The sequence below is a fragment of the Oncorhynchus mykiss genome, chromosome 21 (assembly GCF_013265735.2).
Source record: "Oncorhynchus mykiss isolate Arlee chromosome 21, USDA_OmykA_1.1, whole genome shotgun sequence".
NCBI classification, from domain to species: domain Eukaryota; kingdom Metazoa; phylum Chordata; class Actinopteri; order Salmoniformes; family Salmonidae; genus Oncorhynchus; species Oncorhynchus mykiss.
In genome coordinates this window covers 10,271,100-10,293,599 of record NC_048585.1, presented here as the reverse complement: position 1 = coordinate 10,293,599, position 22,500 = coordinate 10,271,100, and the positions used below count along the sequence as shown (strand labels likewise).

Below are 22,500 nucleotides of genomic sequence, written 5' to 3'. Positions count from 1 at the left end.
GTGGGGAGATATTAACTAACCCCATCAGCTACAGTGGGGAGGTATTAACTAACCCCATCAGCTACAGTGGGGGGGTATTAACTAACCCCATCAGCTACAGTGGAGAGGTATTAACTAACCCCATCAGCTACAGTGGGGAGGTATTAACTAACCCCATCAGTTACAGTGGGGAGATATTATCAAACCCCATCAGCTACAGTGGGGAGATATTATCAAACCCCATCAGCTGCAGTAGGGAGGTATTAACTAACCCCATCAGTTACAGTGGGGAGGTATTAACTAACCCCATCAGTTACAGTGGGAGATATTAACTAACCCCATCAGCTACAGTGGGGAGGTATTAACTAACCCCATCAGCTATAGTGGAGAGGTATTAACTAACCCCATCAGCTACAGTAGGGAGATATTAACTAACCCCATCAGTGGGGAGGTAATAACTAACCCCATCAGCTACAGTGGGGAGGTATTTTAACTAACCCCATCAGCTACAGTGGAGAGGTAATAACTAACCCCATCAGCTACAGTGGGGAGGTATTAACTAACCCCATCAGCTACAGTGGGGAGATATTAACTAACCCCATCAGCTACAGTGGGGAGGTATTAACTAACCCCATCAGCTACAGTGGGGAGGTATTAACTAACCCCATCAGCTACAGTAGGGAGGTATTAACTAACCCCATCAGCTATAGTGGAGAGGTATTAACTAACCCCATCAGCTACAGTGGGGAGGTATTAACTAACCCCATCAGCTATAGTGGGGAGGTATTAACTAACCCCATCAGCTACAGTGGGGAGGTATTAACTAACCCCATCAGCTACAGTAGGGAGGTATTAACTAACCCCATCAGCTATAGTGGAGAGGTATTAACTAACCCCATCAGCTACAGTGGGGAGGTATTAACTAACCCCATCAGCTACAGTGGGGAGGTATTAACTAACCCCATCAGCTACAGTGGGGAGGTATTAACTAACCCCATCAGCTATAGTGGGGAGGTATTAACTAACCCCATCAGCTACAGTGGAGAGGTATTAACTAACCCCATCAGCTATAGTGGAGAGGTATTAACTAACCCCATCAGCTACAGTGGAGAGGTATTAACTAACCCCATCAGCTACAGTGGGGAGATATTAACTAACCCCATCAGTGGGGAGGTAATAACTAACCCCATCAGCTATAGTGGGGAGGTATTAACTAACCCCATCAGCTACAGTGGAGAGGTATTAACTAACCCCATCAGCTACAGTGGGGAGGTATTAACTAACCCCATCAGCTACAGTGGGGAGATATTAACTAACCCCATCAGCTACAGTGGGGAGGTATTAACTAACCCCATCAGTTACAGTGGGGAGGTATTAACTAACCCCATCAGCTACAGTGGGGAGGTATTAACTAACCCCATCAGCTACAGTGGGGAGGTATTAACTAACCCCATCAGTTACAGTGGGGAGGTATTAACTAACCCCATCAGTTACAGTGGGGAGGTATTAACTAACCCCATCAGCTACAGTAGGGAGGTATTAACTAACCCCATCAGTTACAGTGGGGAGGTATTAACTAACCCCATCAGCTACAGTGGGGAGGTAATAACTAACCCCATCAGCTACAGTAGGGAGGTATTAACTAACCCCATAATAAATTCCCAGTTATAGATGATACAATATCCTATGACAGACAGACTCAATACTAACCTAGAGGGCTGATCATGTATGAATGGAGATACTCAATACTAACCTATAGGGCTGATCATGTATGACTGAAGATACTCAATACTAACCTATAGGGCTGATCATGTATGAATGGAGATACTCAATGCTAACCTATAGGGCTGATCATGTATGAATGGAGATACTCAATGCTAACCTATAGGGCTGATCATGTATGACTGAAGATACTCAATACTAACCTATAGGGCTGATCATGTATGAATGGAGATACTCAATACTAACCTATAGGGCTGATCATGTATGAATGGAGATACTCAATGCTAACCTATAGGGCTGATCATGTATGAATGAAGATACTCAATACTAACCTAGAGGGCTGATTGATTCTATCTCTGTGCTCAGATTGACCAGGTAAAGCAGGACCTCAGCAGGAAGGAGACAGAGCTGATGGGGATGAGGACCAAGCTGGAGACTCTCACCAACCAGTTCTCAGACAGCAAACAGCACATCGAGGTCCTCAAGGAGTCACTGACCGCTAAGGAACAGCGCTCTACTATCATTCAGACAGAGGTATGTTGTTCAGTGTTAACTCTACTGACAGGGCTCTACTATCATTCAGACAGAGGTGTGTTGTTCAGTGTTAACTCTACTGACAGGGCTCTACTATCATTCAGACAGAGGTATGTTGTTCAGTGTTAACTCTACTGACAGGGCTCTACTGCCATTCAGAGGTATGTTGTTCAGTGTTAACTCTACTGACAGGGCTCTACTATCATTCAGAGGTATGTTGTTCAGTGTTAACTCTACTGACAGGGCTCTACTATCATTCAGACAGAGGTATGTTGTTCAGTGTTAACTCTACTGACAGGGCTCTACTATCATTCAGAGGTATGTTGTTCAGTGTTAACTCTACTGACAGGGCTCTACTATCATTCAGACAGAGGTATGTTGTTCAGTGTTAACTCTACTGACAGGGCTCTACTATCATTCAGACAGAGGTATGTTGTTCAGTGTTAACTCTACTGACAGGGCTCTACTGCCATTCAGAGGTATGTTGTTCAGTGTTAACTCTACTGACAGCGCTCTACTGCCATTCAGAGGTATGTTGTTCAGTGTTAACTCTACTGACAGGGCTCTACTATCATTCAGAGGTATGTTGTTCAGTGTTAACTCTACTGACAGGGCTCTACTATCATTCAGAGGTATGTTGTTCAGTGTTAACTCTACTGACAGGGCTCTACTATCATTCAGAGGTATGTTGTTCAGTGTTAACTCTACTGACAGCGCTCTACTATCATTCAGAGGAATGTTGTTCAGTGTTAACTCTACTGACAGGGCTCTACTATCATTCAGAGGTATGTTGTTCAGTGTTAACTCTACTGACAGCGCTCTACTATCATTCAGAGGTATGTTGTTCAGTGTTAACTCTACTGACAGCGCTCTACTATCATTCAGAGGTATGTTGTTCAGTGTTAACTCTACTGACTGGGCTCTACTGCCATTCAGAGGTATGTTGTTCAGTGTTAACTCTACTGACAGGGCTCTACTATCATTCAGACAGAGGTATGTTGTTCAGTGTTAACTCTACTGACAGGGCTCTACTATCATTCAGAGGTATGTTGTTCAGTGTTAACTCTACTGACAGGGCTCTACTATCATTCAGACAGAGGTATGTTGTTCAGTGTTAACTCTACTGACAGGGCTCTACTATCATTCAGAGGTATGTTGTTCAGTGTTAACTCTACTGACAGCGCTCTACTATCATTCAGACAGAGGTATGTTGTTCAGTGTTAACTCTACTGACAGGGCTCTACTATCATTCAGAGGTATGTTGTTCAGTGTTAACTCTACTGACAGGGCTCTACTATCATTCAGAGGTATGTTGTTCAGTGTTAACTCTACTGACAGGGCTCTACTATCATTCAGAGGTATGTTGTTCAGTGTTAACTCTACTGACAGGGCTCTACTATCATTCAGAGGTATGTTGTTCAGTGTTAACTCTACTGACAGCGCTCTACTATCATTCAGAGGTATGTTGTTCAGTGTTAACTCTACTGACAGGGCTCTACTATCATTCAGAGGTATGTTGTTCAGTGTTAACTCTACTGACAGGGCTCTACTATCATTCAGACAGAGGTATGTTGTTCAGTGTTAATTCTACTGACAGCGCTCTACTATCATTCAGACAGAGGTATGTTGTTCAGTGTTAACTCTACCAGGGGTATTGTGGAGATGGTCTCTTGGTGCCACTGTTGTGTCATAGTTTACAGCTGAACTGGACCCGTAGTTACTAAGCATCTCAGAGTAGGACTACAGTCGTGGCCAAAAGTTTTGAGAATGACACAAATATTAATTTATAAAGTCTGCTGCCTCAGTTTGTATGATGGCAATTTGCATATACTCCAGAATGTTATGAAGAGTGATCAGATGGATTGCAATTAATTGCAAAGTCCCTCTTTGCCATGCAAATGAACTGAATCCACCAAAAACATTTCCACTGCATTTCAGCCCTGCCACAAAAGGCCCAGCTGACATCATGTCAGTGATTATCTTGTTAACACAGGTGTGAGTGTTGACAAGGACAAGGCTGGAGATCACTCTGTCATGCTGATTGAGTTTGAATAACAGACTGGAAGCTTCAAAAGGAGGGTGGTGCTTGGAATCATTGTTCTTCCTCTGTCAACCATGGTTACCTGCAAGGAAACACGTGCCGTCATCATTGCTTTGCATAAAAAGGGCTTCACAGGCTAGGATATTGCTGCGAGTAAGATTGCACCTAAATCAACCATTTATTGGATCATCAAGAACTTCAAGGAGAGCTGTTCAATTGTTGTGAAGAAGGCTTCAGGGTGCCCAAGAAAGTCCAGCAAGCGCCAGGACCATCTCCTAAAGTTGATTCAGCTACGGGATCGGGGCACAACCAGGATAGAGCTTGCTCAAGAATGGCAGCAGGCAGGTGTGTGCATCTGCACGCACAGTGAGGCGAAGACTTTTGGAGGATGGCCTGGTGTCAAGATAGGCAGGAAAGAAGCCACTTCTCTCCAGGAAAAACATCAGAGACAGACTGATATTCTGCAAAAGGTACAGGGATTGGACTGCTGAGGACTGGGGTAAAGTCATTTTCTCTGATGAATCCCCTTTCCGATTGTTTGGGGCATCTGGAAAAAAGCTTGTCCAGAGAAGACAAGGTGAGTGCTACCATCAGTCCTGTATCATGCCAACAGTAAAGCATCCTGAGACCATTCATGTGTGGGGTTGGGGAACAAAACATCGATATTTTGGGTCCATGGCCAGGAAACTCCCCAGACCTTAATCCCATTGAGAACTTGTGGTCAATCCTCAAGAGGCGGGTGGACAAACAAAACCCCACAAATTCTGACAAACTCCAAGCATTGATTATGCAAGAATGGGCTGCCATCAGTCAGGATGTGGCCCAGAAGTTAATAGACAGCATGCCAGGGCTGATTGCAGAGGCCTTGAAAAAGAAGGGTCAACACTGCAAATATTGACTCTTTGCATCAACTTCATGTAATTGTCAATAAAAGCCTTTGACACTTATGAAATGCTTGTAATTATACGTCAGTATTCCATAGTAACATCTGACAGAAATATCTAAAGACACTGAAGCAGAAAACTTTGTGGAAATTAATATTTGTGTCATTCTCAAAACTTTTGGCCACGACTGTACAAGTGCTGATTTAGGATCAGTTTGATATGTTAAATCATAACAAGATATCCGAGATCAGCTATTCTGATATGCTTATTCCAGTGTATTTACAAGTTGACTGGACTGTAAGTATTACATTGATTTGCCTTTTGATTTAATTTGTGATAATGTCTGATATGTGTGTGTCAGGTGGATGCTCTTCGTCGGGAAGAGAGATATTCCCAGCTGAATAAATTGTCTAACCAGATCCATCTCTAATCTAACACTGTGTGTGTGTGTCTGTGTCTGTGTCTGTGTCTGTGTGTGTGTGTGTGCGTGCGTGCATGTATGTGTGCGTGTGCGCATCAGGTGGATGCTCTGCGTCTGCGTCTGGAAGAGAAAGACTCCCAGCTGAATAAGAAGTCGAACCAGATCCAGGAGACGTCTGAGGAGAAGGGGACGCTCAGCAGAGAGGTACACGACCTCAAGGACATGCTGGAGGTCAAGGAGCGCAAGGTCAACGTCCTGCAGAAGAAGGTATGGGGCGGGTGGAGGCTGTGTGTATTTATTATGGATCCCCATTAGATGCTGCCAATGCAGCAGCTACTCTTCCTGGGGTTTATTATGGATCCCCATTAGCTGCCAGAGCAGCAGCTACTCTTCCTGGGGTCCAGCAAAATGAAGGCAGTTTATACAACTGTAATACATTACAATACATTCACAGATTTCACAACACAGTGTGTTCCCTCAGGCCCCTACTCCACCATGTGTATATATAGTGCGTATGTTATCGTGAGTGTGTGTGTGTGTGTGTGTGTGTGTATGCATGTGTCTGTGCCAATGTTTGTGTTGCTTCACAGTCCCCGCTGTTCCATAAGGTGTTTTTTAATCTGTTTTTTAAATCTAATTTTACTGCTTGCTTCAGTTACTTGATGTGGAATAGAGTTCCATGTAGTCATGGCTCTATGTGGTACTGTGGAATAGAGTTACATGTAGTCATGGCTCTATGTGGTACTGTGTGCCTCCCATAGTCTGTTCTGGACTTGGGGACTGTGAAGAGACCTCTTGTGTCATGTCTTGTGGGGTATGTATGGGTGTCTGAGCTGTGTGCCAGTAGTTTAGACAGACAGCTTGGTGCATTCAACATGTCAACCTCTCATAAATAAAAGTAGTGATGAAGTCAATCCCTCCTCCACTTTCAGCCAGGAGAGATTGACATGCATATTATTAATATTAGCTCTCTGTGTACATCCAAGGGCCAGCCGTGCTGCCCTGTTCTGAGGCCCAGCCGTGCTGCCCTGTTCTGAGGCCCAGCCGTGCTGCCCTGTTCTGAGCCAAATGCAATTTTCCTAAGTCCTTTTTTGTGGCACCTGACCACACGACTGAACAATAGTCAAGGTACGACAAAACTAGGGCCTGTAGGACCTGCCTTGTTGATAGTGTTGTTAAGAAGGCAGAGTATGGCTTTATTATAGACAGACTTCTCCCCATCTTAGCTACTACTGCATCAATATGTTTTGACCATGACAGTTTACAACCCAGGGTTACTGTAAGCAGTTTAGTCACCTCAACTTGCTCAATTTCCACATTATTTATCACAAGATTTAGTTGAGGTTTAGGGTTGAGTGAGTGATTTGTTCCAAATACAATGCTTTTAGTTTTAGAATTATTTAGGGCTAACTTATTCCTTGCCAGCCACTCTGAAAATAACTGCAGCTCTTTGTTGAGTGTTGCAGTCATCTCAGTCACTGCAGTAGCTGACGTGTATAGTGTTGAGTCATCCGCATACATAGAAACTCTGGCTTTGCTCAAAGCCAGTGGCATGTTGTTAGTAAAAATTTAAAAAAGCAATGGGCCTAAACAGCTACCCTGGGGAATTCCTGATTCTAACTGGATTATATTTGAAAGGCTTCCATTAAAGACCCTCTGTTAGACAGCTAAGTCTTTATCCACATTATATCAGGGGGTGTAAAGCCATAACACACACGGTTTTCCAGTAGCAGACTATGATCAATAATGTCCAAAGCTGCACTGAAGTCTAACAAGACAGCCCCCACAATAATTTTATCATCAATATCTCTCAGCTAATCATCAGTCATTTGTTTAAGTGCTGTGCTTGTTGAGTCTCCTTCCTTATAAGCATGCAAAAATTCTGTTGTCAATTTGTTTACAGTAAATCACATTGTATCTGGTCAAACACAATTTTTTCCAGAACTTTACTCAGGGTTTGTAACCGGCTGATTGGTTGGCTATTTGAGGTGGTAAAGGGAGCTTTACTTTTCTTAGGTAGCAGAATGTCTTTAGCTTCCCTCCAGGCTTGAGGGCACACGCTTAAATTGAAGACGCTTAAATTGAAGATGTGGCAAATAGGAGTGACAATGTCGTCTGCTGGTATCCTCAGTAATTTTCCATCCAGATTGTTAGACCCCCCAGTGGCTTGTCATTGTTGATAGACAACAATAATATGTTCACCTCTTCCACACTGACTTTACGGAATTCAAAAGTACAATTCTTATCTTTCATAATTTTGTCTGATATGTGTGTGTGTGTGTGTGTGTGTGTGTGAGGGGGGGAGGAGGACATGCTGGATGTGAAGGAACGAAAGGCCAACGTCCTCCAGAGGAAGGCATGTCAGAGATGACTAAAAGGGAGGATGGTTTTGTTGGTCAACTTGTTCCTCTTATGAAAGTTTCAAGGATGTACAAAGAGTGTGACTGAAGGAGAATCACCTCTTGGCATAACTGTATTGGACAGACAACTGAGTTTCACTCAGGATACGCAGTGAATTTACTGTCGTAGTGAATCTTTTCTGTTGATTCACAACTCTATTGAATCACAACTCTATTGATTCACAACTCTATTGATTCACAACTCTATTGAATCACAACTCTATTGATTCACAACTCTATTGATTCACAACTCTATTGAATCACAACTCTATTGAGTCACAACTCTATTGACTCACAACTCTATTGAATCTCAACTCTATTGATTCACAACTCTATTGAATCTCAACTCTATTGATTCACAACTCTATTGAATATCAACTCTTATGATTCACAGGTCTATTGATTCACAACTATTGATTCACCTCTATTGCTTTTCCTGACTGCCACTAGATGGCAGTATGAGACCATGTTGTTTGAGCCTTCTCCAGGCGTCAAAAAGACCAGAGGAAAATGATTTCTCCCCATTGTCCTGGAGAATACATTTCAGATGTCCTGTGTCTGATAACTCCAGAGTTCACTCTAATCAACCATCATCACTTAGTCATCAATCCAGCCAGAATACCAACCCAGAATGGTTCTTCTGTGATCAACCATCCATCAACCAGCCAGAATACCAACCCAGAATGGTTCTTCTGTGATCAACCATCCATCAACCAGCCAGAATACCAACCCAGAATGGTTCTTCTGTGATCAACCATCGTAACTTAGTCATCAACCAGCCAGAATACCAACCCAGAATGGTTCTTCTGTGATCAACCATCGTAACTTAGTCATCAACCAGCCAGAATACCAACCCAGAATGGTTCTTCTGTGATCAACCATCCATCAACCAGCCAGAATACCAACCCAGAATGGTTCTTCTGTGATCAACCATCCATCAACCAGCCAGAATACCAACCCAGAATGGTTCTTCTGTGATCAACCATCCATCAACCAGCCAGAATACCAACCCAGAATGGTTCTTCTGTGATCAACCATCGTCACTTAGTCATCAATCCAGCCAGAATACCAACCCAGAATGGTTCTTCTGTGATCAACCATCCATCAACCAGCCAGAATACCAACCCAGAATGGTTCTTCTGTGATCAACCATCCATCAACCAGCCAGAATACCAACCCAGAATGGTTCTTCTGTGATCAACCATCGTCACTTAGTCATCAACCAGCCAGAATACCAACCCAGAATGGTTCTTCTGTGATCAACCATCCATCAACCAGCCAGAATACCAACCCAGAATGGTTCTTCTGTGATCAACCATCATCACTTAGTCATCAATCCAGCCAGAATACCAACCCAGAATGGTTCTTCTGTGATCAACCATCGTCACTTAGTCATCAACCAGCCAGAATACCAACCCAGAATGGTTCTTCTGTGATCAACCATCCATCAACCAGCCAGAATACCAACCCAGAATGGTTCTTCTGTGATCAACCATCCATCAACCAGCCAGAATACCAACCCAGAATGGTTCTTCTGTGACCCTGCAGCAGAACATGAGACCGACCAGTGCCTCCATGAGGAGATGGAGAAAGGGTTTGTGTTTGTGTGTACATGTCAGGTTTCACAGAGAAAGTCCGGCTCAGCAGTATTACATGGCTGAGGAAGGGAGAGGGAGGTTGTGTCTCAGTATGGCTGAGGAGGAGAGAGGGAGGTTGTGTCTCAGTATGGCTGAGGAGGAGAGAGGGAGGTTGTGTCTCAGCAGTATTACATGGCTGAGGAGCAGAGAGGGAGGTTGTGTCTCAGTATGGCTGAGGAGCAGAGAGGGAGGTTGTGTCTCAGTATGGCTGAGGAGCAGAGAGGGAGGTTGTGTCTCAGCAGTATTACATGGCTGAGGATGGGAGAGGGAGGTTGTGTCTCAGTATGGCTTAGGAGCAGAGAGGGAGGTTGTGTCTCAGCAGTATTACATGGCTGAGGAGCAGAGAGGGAGGTTGTGTCTCAGCAGTATTACATGGCTGAGGAGGAGAGAGGGAGGTTGTGTCTCAGTATGGCTTAGGAGCAGAGAGGGAGGTTGTGTCTCAGCAGTATTACATGGCTGAGGAGGAGAGAGGGAGGTTGTGTCTCAGCAGTATTACATGGCTGAGGAGGAGAGAGGGAGGTTGTGTCTCAGTATGGCTGAGGAGGAGAGAGGGAGGTTGTGTCTCAGCAGTATTACATGGCTGAGGAGCAGAGAGGGAGGTTGTGTCTCAGTATGGCTGAGGAGGAGAGAGGGAGGTTGTGTCTCAGCAGTATTACATGGCTGAGGAGCAGAGAGGGAGGTTGTGTCTCAGTATGGCTGAGGAGGAGAGAGGGAGGTTGTGTCTCAGTATGGCTGAGGAGCAGAGAGGGAGGTTGTGCTGTTTGGGGGTGGATGAGATTACATGGATCATTTATCATGCTGAAACAATGTGACCTCAAATGAATCTGCTCTTACTCTCCATCTGTATCTCAAATGGCACCCTAGTCCTTATTTAGTGCACTTCGTTTGACCAGGGCTCATGGGGCTCAAGAGTAGTGCACCATGTAGGGAAATAGTGTGCCATTTGGGAAGCAGAGCCAGTCTCTCAGAGCCTGATAGGACATCATACCTCCTCTCTATCCTGTCCTTGTCTTTCTTTGGGAAGCAGAGCCAGTCTCTCAGAGCCTGATAGGACATCATACCTCCTCTCTGTCCTGTCCTTGTCTTTCTTTGGGAAGCAGAGCCAGTCTCTCAGAGCCTGATAGGACATCATACCTCATCTCTATCCTGTCCTTGTCTTTCTTTGGGAAGCAGAGCCAGTCTCTCAGAGCCTGATAGGACATCATACCTCATCTCTATCCTGTCCTTGTCTTTCTTTGGGAAGCAGAGCCAGTCTCTCAGAGCCTGATAGGACATCATACCTCCTCTCTGTCCTGTCCTGGTCTTTCTTTGGGAAGCAGAGCCAGTCTCTAAGAGCCTGATAGGACATCATACCTCCTCTCTGTCCTGTCCTTGTCTTTCTTTGGGATGCAGAGCCAGTCTCTCAGAGCCTGATAGGACATCATACCTCCTCTCTATCCTGTCCTTGTCTTTCTTTGGGAAGCAGAGCCAGTCTCTCAGAGCCTGATAGGACATCATACCTCCTCTCTGTCCTGTCCTTGTCTTTCTTTGGGAAGCAGAGCCAGTCTCTCAGAGGCTGATAGGACATCATACCTCCTTTCTGTCCTGTCCTTGTCTTTCTTTGGGAAGCAGAGCCAGTCTCTCAGAGCCTGATAGGACATCATACCTCCTCTCTGTCCTGTCCTTGTCTTTCTTTGGGAAGCAGAGCCAGTCTCTCAGAGCCTGATAGGACATCATACCTCCTGTCTGTCCTGTCCTTGTCTTTCTTTGGCCTCAACGTCAGTCAGTCAGCGAGAGCTAAGAGACATAAATCTTTTGGGGGAAGATTCCTGGGTCCTCACTTGGGTCAGTTTGTGTGTGTGTGTGTGTGTGCGCGGGTCTGTAGCACTCTGTGTATGTGTGTGCACTTGCACATGTGTGTGTACGTGTATGTGTCTGTGTGATGTGTGTGTTTATCCGTGTGTGTGTATATCCGTGTGTGTGTTTATCCGTGTGTGTGTATATCCGTGTGTGTGTTTATCCGTGTGTGTGTTTATCCGTGTGTGTGTTTATCTGTGTGTGTGTATATCCGTGTGTGTGTGTGTGGTTGCGGTGGGTCACGGTTCGATCAGGAAGCTACAGAGGAGTTGTAATAGCAGCAGATCTGAGGGTCAATGGTTTCAACAGACACATACATACTGGAACCAGTCCCAACTAGACACACACACACACACACACGCACACGCACACGCACACACACACACACACACACACACACACACACACACACACACACACACACACACACACACACACACACACACACACACACACACACACACACACACACACGGACGGACGGACAGACGGACTACAGTATGCTGAAGCCGTTCCCCTCTCTGTGGGCTGGTCCTGGTTGAGAGGGTTGAGAGGGTTGAGAGGAGGAGTAGAGACAGGGGGTCATCCCAGCCCGCCCCATCCCCAGCAGGGCCACATCCATCTTTCTGACAGCCCTCTCCTCCAGGGAGGGAGGGAGGGAGGGGGAGAGAGAGGGATGGAGGGAGGGAGGGAGGGAGCCATGTCTGTGGAGAGATGTAGCAATGTAGAGGTGGTTGGCTCCGCTCTGGTGAGATCACAGAACCACTACTACCAGCCCTTCAGGCTGACCGCCTGGCTGGATCTATATCTGTCTGGATCTATATCTGTCTGGTTCTATATCTGTGTGGATCTATATCTGTCTGTCTGGATCTATATCTGTCTGTCTGGATCTATATCTGTCTGTGTGGATCTATATCTGTCTGGATCTATATCTGTGTGGATCTATATCTGTCTGGATCTATATCTGTGTGGATCTATATCTGTGTGGATCTATATCTGTCTGGATCTATATCTGTCTGGATCTTTATATGTCTGTCTGGATCTATATCTGTCTGTGTGGATCTATAGCTGTCTGGATCTATATCTGTGTGGATCTATATCTGTATATCTGTCTGGATCTATATCTGTCTGTGTGGATCTATATCTGTCTGTGTGGATCTATATCTGTCTGGATCTATATCTGTCTGGATCTATAGCTGTCTGGATCTATATCTGTCTATGTGGATCTATATCTGTCTGGATCTGTATATGTCTGTGTGGATCTATATCTGTCTGTGTGGATCTATATCTGTGTGGATCTATATCTGTCTGTGTGGATCTATATCTATCTGTTTGGAGCTATATCTGTCTGCGTGGATCTATATCTGTCTGTCTGGATCTATATCTGTCTGTGTGGATCTATATCTGTCTGTGTGGATCTATATCTGTCTGTGTGAATCTATATCTGTCTGTGTGAATCTATATCTGCGTGGATCTATATCTTTGTGAATATATATCTGTCTGGATCTATATCTGTGTGGATCTATATCTGTGTGAATCTATATCTATCTCTGTGTATCTATATCTGTCTGTGTGGATCTATATCTGTGTGGATCTATATCTGTCTGTGTGGATCTATATCTGTCTGTGTGGATCTATATCTCTGTGGATCTATATCTGTGTGGATCTATATCTGTCTGTGTGGATGTATATCTGTCTGTGTGGATCTATATCTGTGTGGATCTATATCTCTGTGGATCTATATCTGTGTGGATCTATATCTCTGTGGATCTATATCTGTGTGGATCTATATCTCTGTGGATCTATATCTGTGTGGATCTATATCTGTGTGGATCTATATCTGTGTGGATCTATATTTGTGTGTGCACGCCTGCCTCATCACTTATCCCCCTCCCTAGACAACCACACACCCCTCCGCTCAGCTCCATCCTCCCTCCTCCCTCCCTGGGTGCCGATGACGTGGATGTCCATTAACGCAGCCCCCCTCTCTGATTCAGAGGGGTTGGGTTAAATGAGGAAGATACATTTCAGTTGAAGGCATTCTGACTAGGTCTCCCCTTTCCCCCTCTTTCTTCAATAGGGACGTGCCAGACAGACAAACCCAGAGAAGAGCTCACCTGGGGCTGAATGTGCTAGTACGCTGCCCCCCTCTAATGAAGATTCCAGGGACCTAGCTAGCTACTAGCATGCCTTGTCCAGGACACACACACTGTAAGCTTTTCAAAGCTCCCCCCGAGAAACATGTGACCCGGGGGATAAGCCAATGCAGTTTGTTTTGAAAGAGCCAGAGAGCAGCAGAGCTGAACTCCCTGTCCAGTTGTCTGAAGAAGCAACATTTAGTTTCTATAATGATCCCTGAGGTAGCTGTTGTAGCTCACTGTGTACACAGAACCCTAGAGCAGGCCTGATGGCCATAACACATTGAGACTGGCTGGGGAACTGTACACTGACTCCTTGATGAACCCATACCGTGAAACCAACCCAGAACAGGACAGGACAGATCAGGACAGATCAGGACAGATCAGGACAGGACAGAACAGAACAGAACAGGACAGGACAGAACAGGGCAGAACAAACAGGGCAGGGTTATTAAAGTACTACATGTCCTCAGTGAGTGGTCCAGATCAGGACAGAACAGAACAGGACAGTACAGAACAGGACAGGACAGATCAGGACAGAACAGAACAGGACAGTACAGAACAGGACAGAACAGAACAGGACAGGACAGGACAGGGCAGAACAGAACAGAACAGAACAGGACAGGACAGAACAGGGCAGAACAGAACAGGACAGGACAGGACAGAACAGGGTAGAACAGAACAGAATAAACAGGGTAGAACAGAACAGAATAAACAGGGCAGGGTTATTAAAGTACTACATGTCCTCAGTGAGTGGTCCAGATCAGGACAGAACAGAACAGGACAGGACAGTACAGAACAGGACAGTACAGAACAGGACAGAACAGAACAGAACAGAACAGAACAGGACAGGACAGGACAGGGCAGAACAGAACAGAACAGAACAGAACAGGACAGAACAGAACAGAACAGAACAGGACAGGACAGGACAGAACAGGACAGAACAGGACAGAACAGAACAGAACAGGACAGCACAGGGTTATTAAAGTACTACATGTCCTCAGTGAGTGGTCCAGATCAGGACAGAACAGATCAGGACAGAACAGAACAGAACAGAACAGGGTTATTAAAGTACTACATGTCCTCAGTGAGTGGTCCAGATCAGGACAGAACAGAACAGGACAGTACAGGACAGTACAGAACAGGACAGTACAGAACAGGACAGAACAGAACAGAACAGAACAGGACAGAACAGAACAGAACAGAACAGAACAGGGCAGAACAGAACAGGACAGAACAGAACAGAACAGAACAGAACAGAACAGGGCAGAACAGGGTTATGAAAGTACTACATGTCCTCAGTGAGTGGTCCAGATCAGGACAGAACAGAACAGGACAGTACAGAACAGGACAGAACAGTACAGAACAGGACAGTACAGAACAGGACAGAACAGAACAGAACAGAACAGGACAGAACAGAACAGAACAGAACAGGGCAGAACAGAACAGGACAGAACAGAACAGAACAGAACAGGACAGTACAGAACAGGACAGAACAGTACAGAACAGGACAGTACAGAACAGGACAGAACAGAACAGAACAGAACAGGACAGGACAGGACAGAACAGGGTAGAACAGAACAGAACAGAACAGGACAGGGTTATGAAAGTACTACATGTCCTCAGTGAGTGGTCCAGATCAGGACAGAACAGAACAGGACAGTACAGGACAGTACAGAACAGGACAGTACAGAACAGAACAGAACAGAACAGGGCAGAACAGAACAGGACAGAACAGAACAGGACAGTACAGAACAGGGTTATTAAAGTACTACATGTCCTCAGTGAGTGGTTCAGATCAGGACAGGACAGAACAGGACAGTACAGGACAGGACAGAACAGGACAGTACAGAACAGAACAGAACAGAACAGGGCAGAACAGAACAGGACAGAACAGAACAGAACAGGACAGCACAGGGTTATTAAAGTACTACATGTCCTCAGTGAGTGGTCCAGATCAGGACAGAACAGATCAGGACAGAACAGAACAGAACAGAACAGGGTTATTAAAGTACTACATGTCCTCAGTGAGTGGTCCAGATCAGGACAGAACAGATCAGGACAGAACAGAACAGAACAGAACAGGGTTATTAAAGTACTACATGTCCTCAGTGAGTGGTTCAGATCAGAACAGGGCAGAACAGAACAGGGCAGAACAGAACAGGGCAGAACAGAACAGGACAGACCAGAACAGGACAGTACAGAACAGGACAGAACAGAACAGAACAGGACAGGACAGAACAGGGCAGAACAGAACAGAACAGAACAGGACAGGGTTATGAAAGTACTCCATGTCCTCAGTGAGTGATTCAGATCAGGTGAATAAACTGCATAGACAGAGAGATTGAGATTGTGTCTTTAATATAACTATTCTTTATGGAGGGTAATTAGAGAGCAGGTAGTGATGAGGTCAAATCACTCTAAACAGGGAGAACTATAAACTCAGCAAGAAAATAATCGTCCTCTCACAGTCAACTGCGTTTATATTCAGCAAACTTAACATGTGTAAATATTTGTATGAACATAACAAGATTCAACAACTGAGACATGAACTGAACAAGTTCCACAGACATGTGACTAACAGAAATGGAATAATGTCTCCCTGAACAAAGGGGTGGGGGGTCAAAATCAAAAGTAACAGTCAGTATCTGGTGTGGCCACCAGCTGCATTAAGTACTGCAGTGCATCTCCTCCTCATGGACTGCACCAGATTTGCCAGTTCCTGCTGTGAGATGTTACCCCACTCTTCCTGCAAGTTCCTGGACATTTCTGGGGGGAATGGCCCTAGCCCTCACCTTCCGATCCAACAGGTCCCAGACGTGCCCAATGGGATTGAGATCCGGGCTCTTCACTGACCATGGCAGAACACTGACATTCCTGTCTTGCAGGAAATCACGCACAGAACGAGCAGTATGGCTGGTGGCATTGTCATGCTGGAGGGTCATGTCAGGATGAGCCTGCAGGAAGGGTACCACATGAGGGAGGAGGATGTCTTCCCTGTAATGCACAACGTTGAGATTGCCTGCAATGACAACAAGCTCAGTCCGATGATGCTGTGACACACCACTCCAGACCATGACGGACCCTCCACCTCCAAATCGATCCCACTCCAGAGTACAGGCCTCGGCGTAACGCTCATTCCTTCAACAATAAACGCGAAACCGACCATCACCCCTGGTGAGACAAAACCGCGACTCGTCAGTGAAGAGCACTTTTTGCCAGTCCTGTCTGGTCCAGCGAGGGTGAGTTTGTGCCCATAGGTGACGTTGTTGCCGGTGATGTCTGGTGAGGACCTACCTTACAACAGACCTACAAGCCCTCAGTCCATCCTCTCTCACCCTATTGCGGACAGTCTGAGCGCTGATGGAGGGTTGTGCGTTCTGAGTGAAACTCGGGCAGTTGTTGTTGCCATCCTGTACCTGTCCCGCAGGGGTGATGTTCGGACGTACCGATCCTGTGCAGGTGTTGTTGCCATCCTGTACCTGTCCCGCAGGGGTGATGTTCGGACGTACCGATCCTGTGCAGGTGTTGTTGCCATCCTGTACCTGTCCCCAGGTGTGATGTTCGGTGTCTTAACGACCGTTCCACAGGTGCATGTTCATTCCTTGTTTATGGTTCATTGAACAAGCATGGGAAACAGTGTTTAAACCCTTTACAATGAAGATCTGTGAAGTTATTTGGATTTTTAGAAATTATCTTTGAAAGACAGGGTCCTGAAAAAGGGACGTTTCTTTTTTTGCTGAGTTTATCTAGTCTGGGCCTGTAGCAGAATGAAGGGGGTGTGGTTAGAGAGAGAGAGGCTGGCCCCTGGCCCCAACATAATGAAGAGAGTGTGGTTAGAGAGAGAGAGGCTGGCCCCTGGCCCCAACATAATGAAGAGAGTGTGGTTAGAGAGAGAGGCTGGCCCCAACATAATAAAGAGAGTGTGGTTAGAGAGAGAGAGGCTGGCCCCTGGCCCCAACATAATGAAGAGAGTGTGGTTAGAGAGAGAGGCTGGCCCCAACATAATAAAGAGAGTGTGGTTAGAGAGAGAGAGGCTGGCCCCTGGCCCCAACATAATGAAGAGAGTGTGGTTAGAGAGAGAGGCTGGCCCCAACATAATAAAGAGAGTGTGGTTAGAGAGAGAGAGGCTGGCCCCTGGCCCCAACATAATGAAGAGAGTGTGGTTAGAGAGAGAGACTGGCCCCTGGCCCCAACATAATGAAGAGAGTGTGGTTAGAGAGAGAGGCTGGCCCCAACATAATGAAGAGAGTGTGGTTAGAGAGAGAGGCTGGCCCCAACATAATAAAGAGAGTGTGGTTAGAGAGAGAGACTGGCCCCTGGCCCCAACATAATGAAGAGAGTGTGGTTAGAGAGGGAGAGGCTGGCCCCTGGCCCCAACATAATGAAGAGAGTGTGGTTAGAGAGAGAGACTGGCCCCTGGCCCCAACATAATGAAGAGAGTGTGGTTAGAGAGGGAGAGGCTGGCCCCTGGCCCCAACATAATGAAGAGAGTGTGGTTAGAGAGAGAGAGAGGCTGGCCCCTGGCCCCAACATAATGAAGAGAGTGTGGTTAGAGAGAGAGGCTGGCCCCAACATAATAAAGAGAGTGTGGTTAGAGAGAGAGACTGGCCCCTGGCCCCAACATAATGAAGAGAGTGTGGTTAGAGAGGGAGAGGCTGGCCCCTGGCCCCAACATAATGAAGAGAGTGTGGTTAGAGAGAGAGACTGGCCCCTGGCCCCAACATAATGAAGAGAGTGTGGTTAGAGAGGGAGAGGCTGGCCCCTGGCCCCAACATAATGAAGAGAGTGTGGTTAGAGAGAGAGAGAGGCTGGCCCCTGGCCCCAACATAATGTAGAGAGTGTGGTTAGAGAGAGAGGCTGGCCCCAACATAATAAAGAGAGTGTGGTTAGAGAGAGAGAGGCTGGCCCCTGGCCCCAACATACTGAAGAGAGTGTGGTTAGAGAGAGAGAGAGGCTGGCCCCTGGCCGCAACATAATGAAGAGAGTGTGGTTAGAGAGAGAGGCTGGCCCCAACATAATAAAGAGAGTGTGGTTAGAGAGAGAGAGGCTGGCCCCAACATAATGAAGAGAGTGTGGTTAGAGAGAGAGGCTGGCCCCTGGCCCCAACATAATGAAGAGAGTGTGGTTAGAGAGAGAGGCTGGCCCCTGGCCCCAACATAATGAAGAGAGTGTGGTTAGAGGGAGAGGCTGGCCCCAACATAATGAAGAGAGTGTGGTTAGAGAGAGAGGCTGGCCCCTGGCCCCAACATAATGAAGAGAGTGTGGTTAGAGAGAGAGGCTGGCCCCTGGCCCCAACATAATGAAGAGAGTGTGGTTAGAGGGAGAGGCTGGCCCCTGGCCCCAACATAATGAAGAGAGTGTGGTTAGAGAGAGACGCTGGCCCCAACATAATGAAGAGAGTGTGGTTAGAGAGAGAGGCTGGCCCCTACAGAATGAACAGAGTGTGGACAGAGAGAGGCTGGCCCCAGCCTAACCATCAGCCCAACCATCAGCCCAACCATCAGCCCACCCATCAGCCCAACCATCAGCCCAACCAGCAATACCAGACATGTCCTCACTATAAAGGCCTAGTTTTGCCTAAACCCCCTTTTCTGATCTCTTACCCATGAGTACACAAACAGAACATTAACATAGGGCACAGACATACTCCGAGCTGTGTGAAGTACACTACACTACCTCCCTCTGAGAAAGCCTTGGCCTGCTCAACACTTCTGTAAAGCTGTTTGACTCTGAGCTTGTTTTACCAAAGGCTTCTCCCTCTCTCTCCCTCTCTCCTGATTGAAGTACTTTCCCTCTAACAACACTCGTACTGGCGAGTGGCGACAGAGAGAGAGAGATTGTTTGAAAGACTAGATTTGATTTAAAATCTCCATTCACCACAGAGCGTCCCTGAGCTCTCTCTCTCTCTCTCTCTCTCTCTCTCTCTCTCTAGCTCTCTCTCTCTCTCTCTCTCTCTCTCTCTCTAGCTCTCTCTCTCTCGTCTCTATCTCTCTCTACCTCTCTCTCGCTATTCTATCTATCCTATTTTAGTTTATTTATGTTGTGCTTTTTGTTATTTAATAGGGCGCTTAGCCTTTTAACAAGTCAAAGAAAGTCCATGAATTCTGTTTTTAAACGGCAGATGAGGTGGTAGCAGGGAGAGAAGCACGTTGAGCTGTGGCCAACCATCATATTGAGATCAGTGGTTTGGTGAGGAGAGCGGCTCTGTGGATAATGGGAGTTCACAGAAGGACAGAGGGAAGAACATAATATTTGTTAAATATCGTAGGGGAACAAAGAGCGACAGGACACAGTTCAGCAGTCCTCACTGAAGTATGTAGAGCCCCAGTCAGACACACAGGCTGACACTGAGCAGTGTGTTTATCAAGGTTAAATAAAGGACACTATTGCTTAGTCTGGAACTCTCCTCCCTCTCTCTCTCTCTCTCATCTCTCTCTCTCTCATCTCTCTTTCTCCTCTCTCGCTCTCTCTTCTTTCCTCTGTCTCTCCTCTCTCTCTCTGTCTCTCTCTCTCTCTCTCCTCTCTCCCTCCCTCTCTCTCTCTCTCTCTCTCTTCTCTCTCTCTCCTCTCTCTCTCTCCTCTCTCTCTCTCCTCTCTCTCTCTGTCTCTCTCTCTCTCTCTCTCTCCTCTCTCCCTCCCTCCCTCTCTCTCTCTCTCTCTCTCTCTCTCTCTCTCTCTCTCTCTCTCTCTCTCTCTCTCTCTTCCCTCTCTCCTCTCTCTCTCTCTCTCTCTCTCTCTCTCCTCTCTCCCTCTCTCTCTCCTCTCTCTCCTCTCTCCCTCTCTCTCTCTCTCATCTCTCTTTCTCCTCTCTTGCTCTCTCTTCTTTCCTATGTCTCTCCTCTCTCTCTCTGTCTCTCCTCCCTCTCCTCTCTCTCCCCTCTCTCTCTCTCTTGCTCTCTCTCTCTCTCTCCTCTCCTCTCCTCTCCTCTCGTTCTCCTCTCCTCTCTCTCTCCTCTCTCTCCTCTCTTTCTCCTCTCCCCTCTCTCCTCTCTCTCCCCTCTCCTCTCCCCTCTCTCTCCTCTCTCCCCTCTCTCTCCTCTCTCCCCTCTCTCTCTGTCTCTCTCTCTCTCTCTCCTCTCATCTCCCCTCTCTCCCCTCTCTCTTCTCTCCCCTCTCTCTTCTCTCCCCTCTCTCTCCTCTCTCTCCTCTCTCCTCTCTGTCCTCTCTCCTCTCTCTCTCTCTCTCCTATCTCTCTCTCCCCTCTCTCTCCCCTCTCTCTCCTATCTCTCTCTCCCCTCTCTCCTCTCTCTCCCCCTCTCTCTCTCCCCTCTCTCTCCCCCCTCTCTCTCTCCCCTCTCTCCTCTCCCCTCTCTCTCCTCTCTCCTCTCTGTCCTCTCTCTCTCCCCCTCTCTCTCTCCTCTCATCTCCCCTCTCTCCCCTCTCTCTTCTCTCCCCTCTCTCTCCTCTCTCCTCTCTGTCCTCTCTCTCTCCCCCTCTCTCTCTCCTCTCATCTCCCCTCTCTCCCCTCTCTCTTCTCTCCCCTCTCTCTCCTCTCTCTTCTCTCCCCTCTCTCTCTCTCTCCCCCTCTCTCTCCTCTCTCTCCAATATGAATGTAGTTTTGATCTTTGTTTTTTGTTCTCTCCTCTGTTTCTTCTTCTCTCTGTCTGCCGTGTTACAATGCCACGTCCCCCCCCCCCAAAGAAAAGTAGTGTGTCAGTTCAAAGATGCAAGCTCAAAAGGCTACATGAGAACGACAAAGCAGAGAGTGAAATGAATTGAGAGCAACAAGGTTTTGTTTAGTCTGTGATGTGTTGTTTGTGTGTTAGTGGTTTTCTGTGTGACTGAATGAGAGCATGTTAGAGCTCTTGTTTCTCTGCCTTGTTAGTGAGGAGACAGTCAAAGGAGATGGAGAGGAAATGAGAGAGAGAGAGAGAGACAGAGATGGGGATAGACAGAGACAAGAGGTAAAGACAGGGAAAGGAAGAGGTAGAAATAGGGAGGGAGGGAATAGAGAGAGAGAAGAGACTGAGATGAAGAGGCTAAATGAATGATAACCTTACACAGGGAGAATCCCTTCTCTACAGTCTGGGGGGGAGGGAGGGAAAAGAGATGACACAGATAGAAAGATGGAGAGAGAGAGAAACTAGACAGGGTAAAAGAGAGAAACTAGACTTCATTTTTGCTTTTGTCTCTGTGTGATAGGAGGAAGTTTCTGGAAGTTTCTAATAAATCAGATTTTCATCTTTCTCCATCTCCTCCGCCTCCTCCTCTTCTGCCGCCTCCTTTGTCTCTTCGTCCTCTCCTCTTGTGTGTGGCGGGTGCAGCAGACACAAAGCCTGGCAGCGTGCCACCTACCTGTCAGGACTCACCCATTCATGTGCCAGTCAGGCCAACCCTCATTTGCATCGCTGAGCAGGGTCTGCTTTCTCTATCCATCACCCCCTCCTTACCTCCTCTACCCTTTCCCTCCTTATCCCCTCCCTCCTCACCCCTCCTTACCTCCTCTACCCTTTCCCTCCTTATCCCCTCCCTCCTCACCCCTCCTTACCTCCTCTACCCTTTCCCTCCTTATCCCCTCCCTCCTCACCCCTCCTTACATCCTCCCTCCTCTACCCTTTCCCTCCTTATCCCCTCCCTCCTCACCCCTCCTTACCTCCTCTACCCTTTCCCTCCTTATCCCCTCCCTCCTCACCCCTCCTTACCTCCTCTACCCTTTCCCTCCTTATCCCCTCCCTCCTCACCCCTCCTTATCTCCTCTACCCTTTCCCTCCTTATCCCCTCCCTCCTCACCCCTCCTTATCTCCTCTACCCTTTCCCTCCTTATCCCCTCCCTCCTCACCCCTCCTTATCTCCTCTACCCTTTCCCTCCTTATCCCCTCCCTCCTCACCCCTCCTTACCTCCTCTACCCTTTCCCTCCTTATCCCCTCCCTCCTCACCCCTCCTTATCTCCTCTACCCTTTCCCTC

The 22,500-nt window shown here is 46.9% G+C and overlaps 1 protein-coding gene across 4 annotated transcripts in view; it reads left to right on the top strand.

The window, feature by feature from the left end:
- LOC110513868 (ELKS/Rab6-interacting/CAST family member 1) overlaps nucleotides 1–22,500 on the top strand; it is a 268,459-nt gene that overhangs the window by 109,147 nt on the left and 136,812 nt on the right. For all 4 annotated transcript variants that reach the window (XM_036956818.1, XM_036956820.1, XM_036956816.1 and 1 more), the window contains 2 exons: nucleotides 2,068–2,235; nucleotides 5,681–5,848. In XM_036956818.1, coding sequence (XP_036812713.1) covers nucleotides 2,068–2,235; nucleotides 5,681–5,848 — 336 coding nt within the window. The remainder of the gene's footprint in view (nucleotides 1–2,067; nucleotides 2,236–5,680; nucleotides 5,849–22,500) is intronic.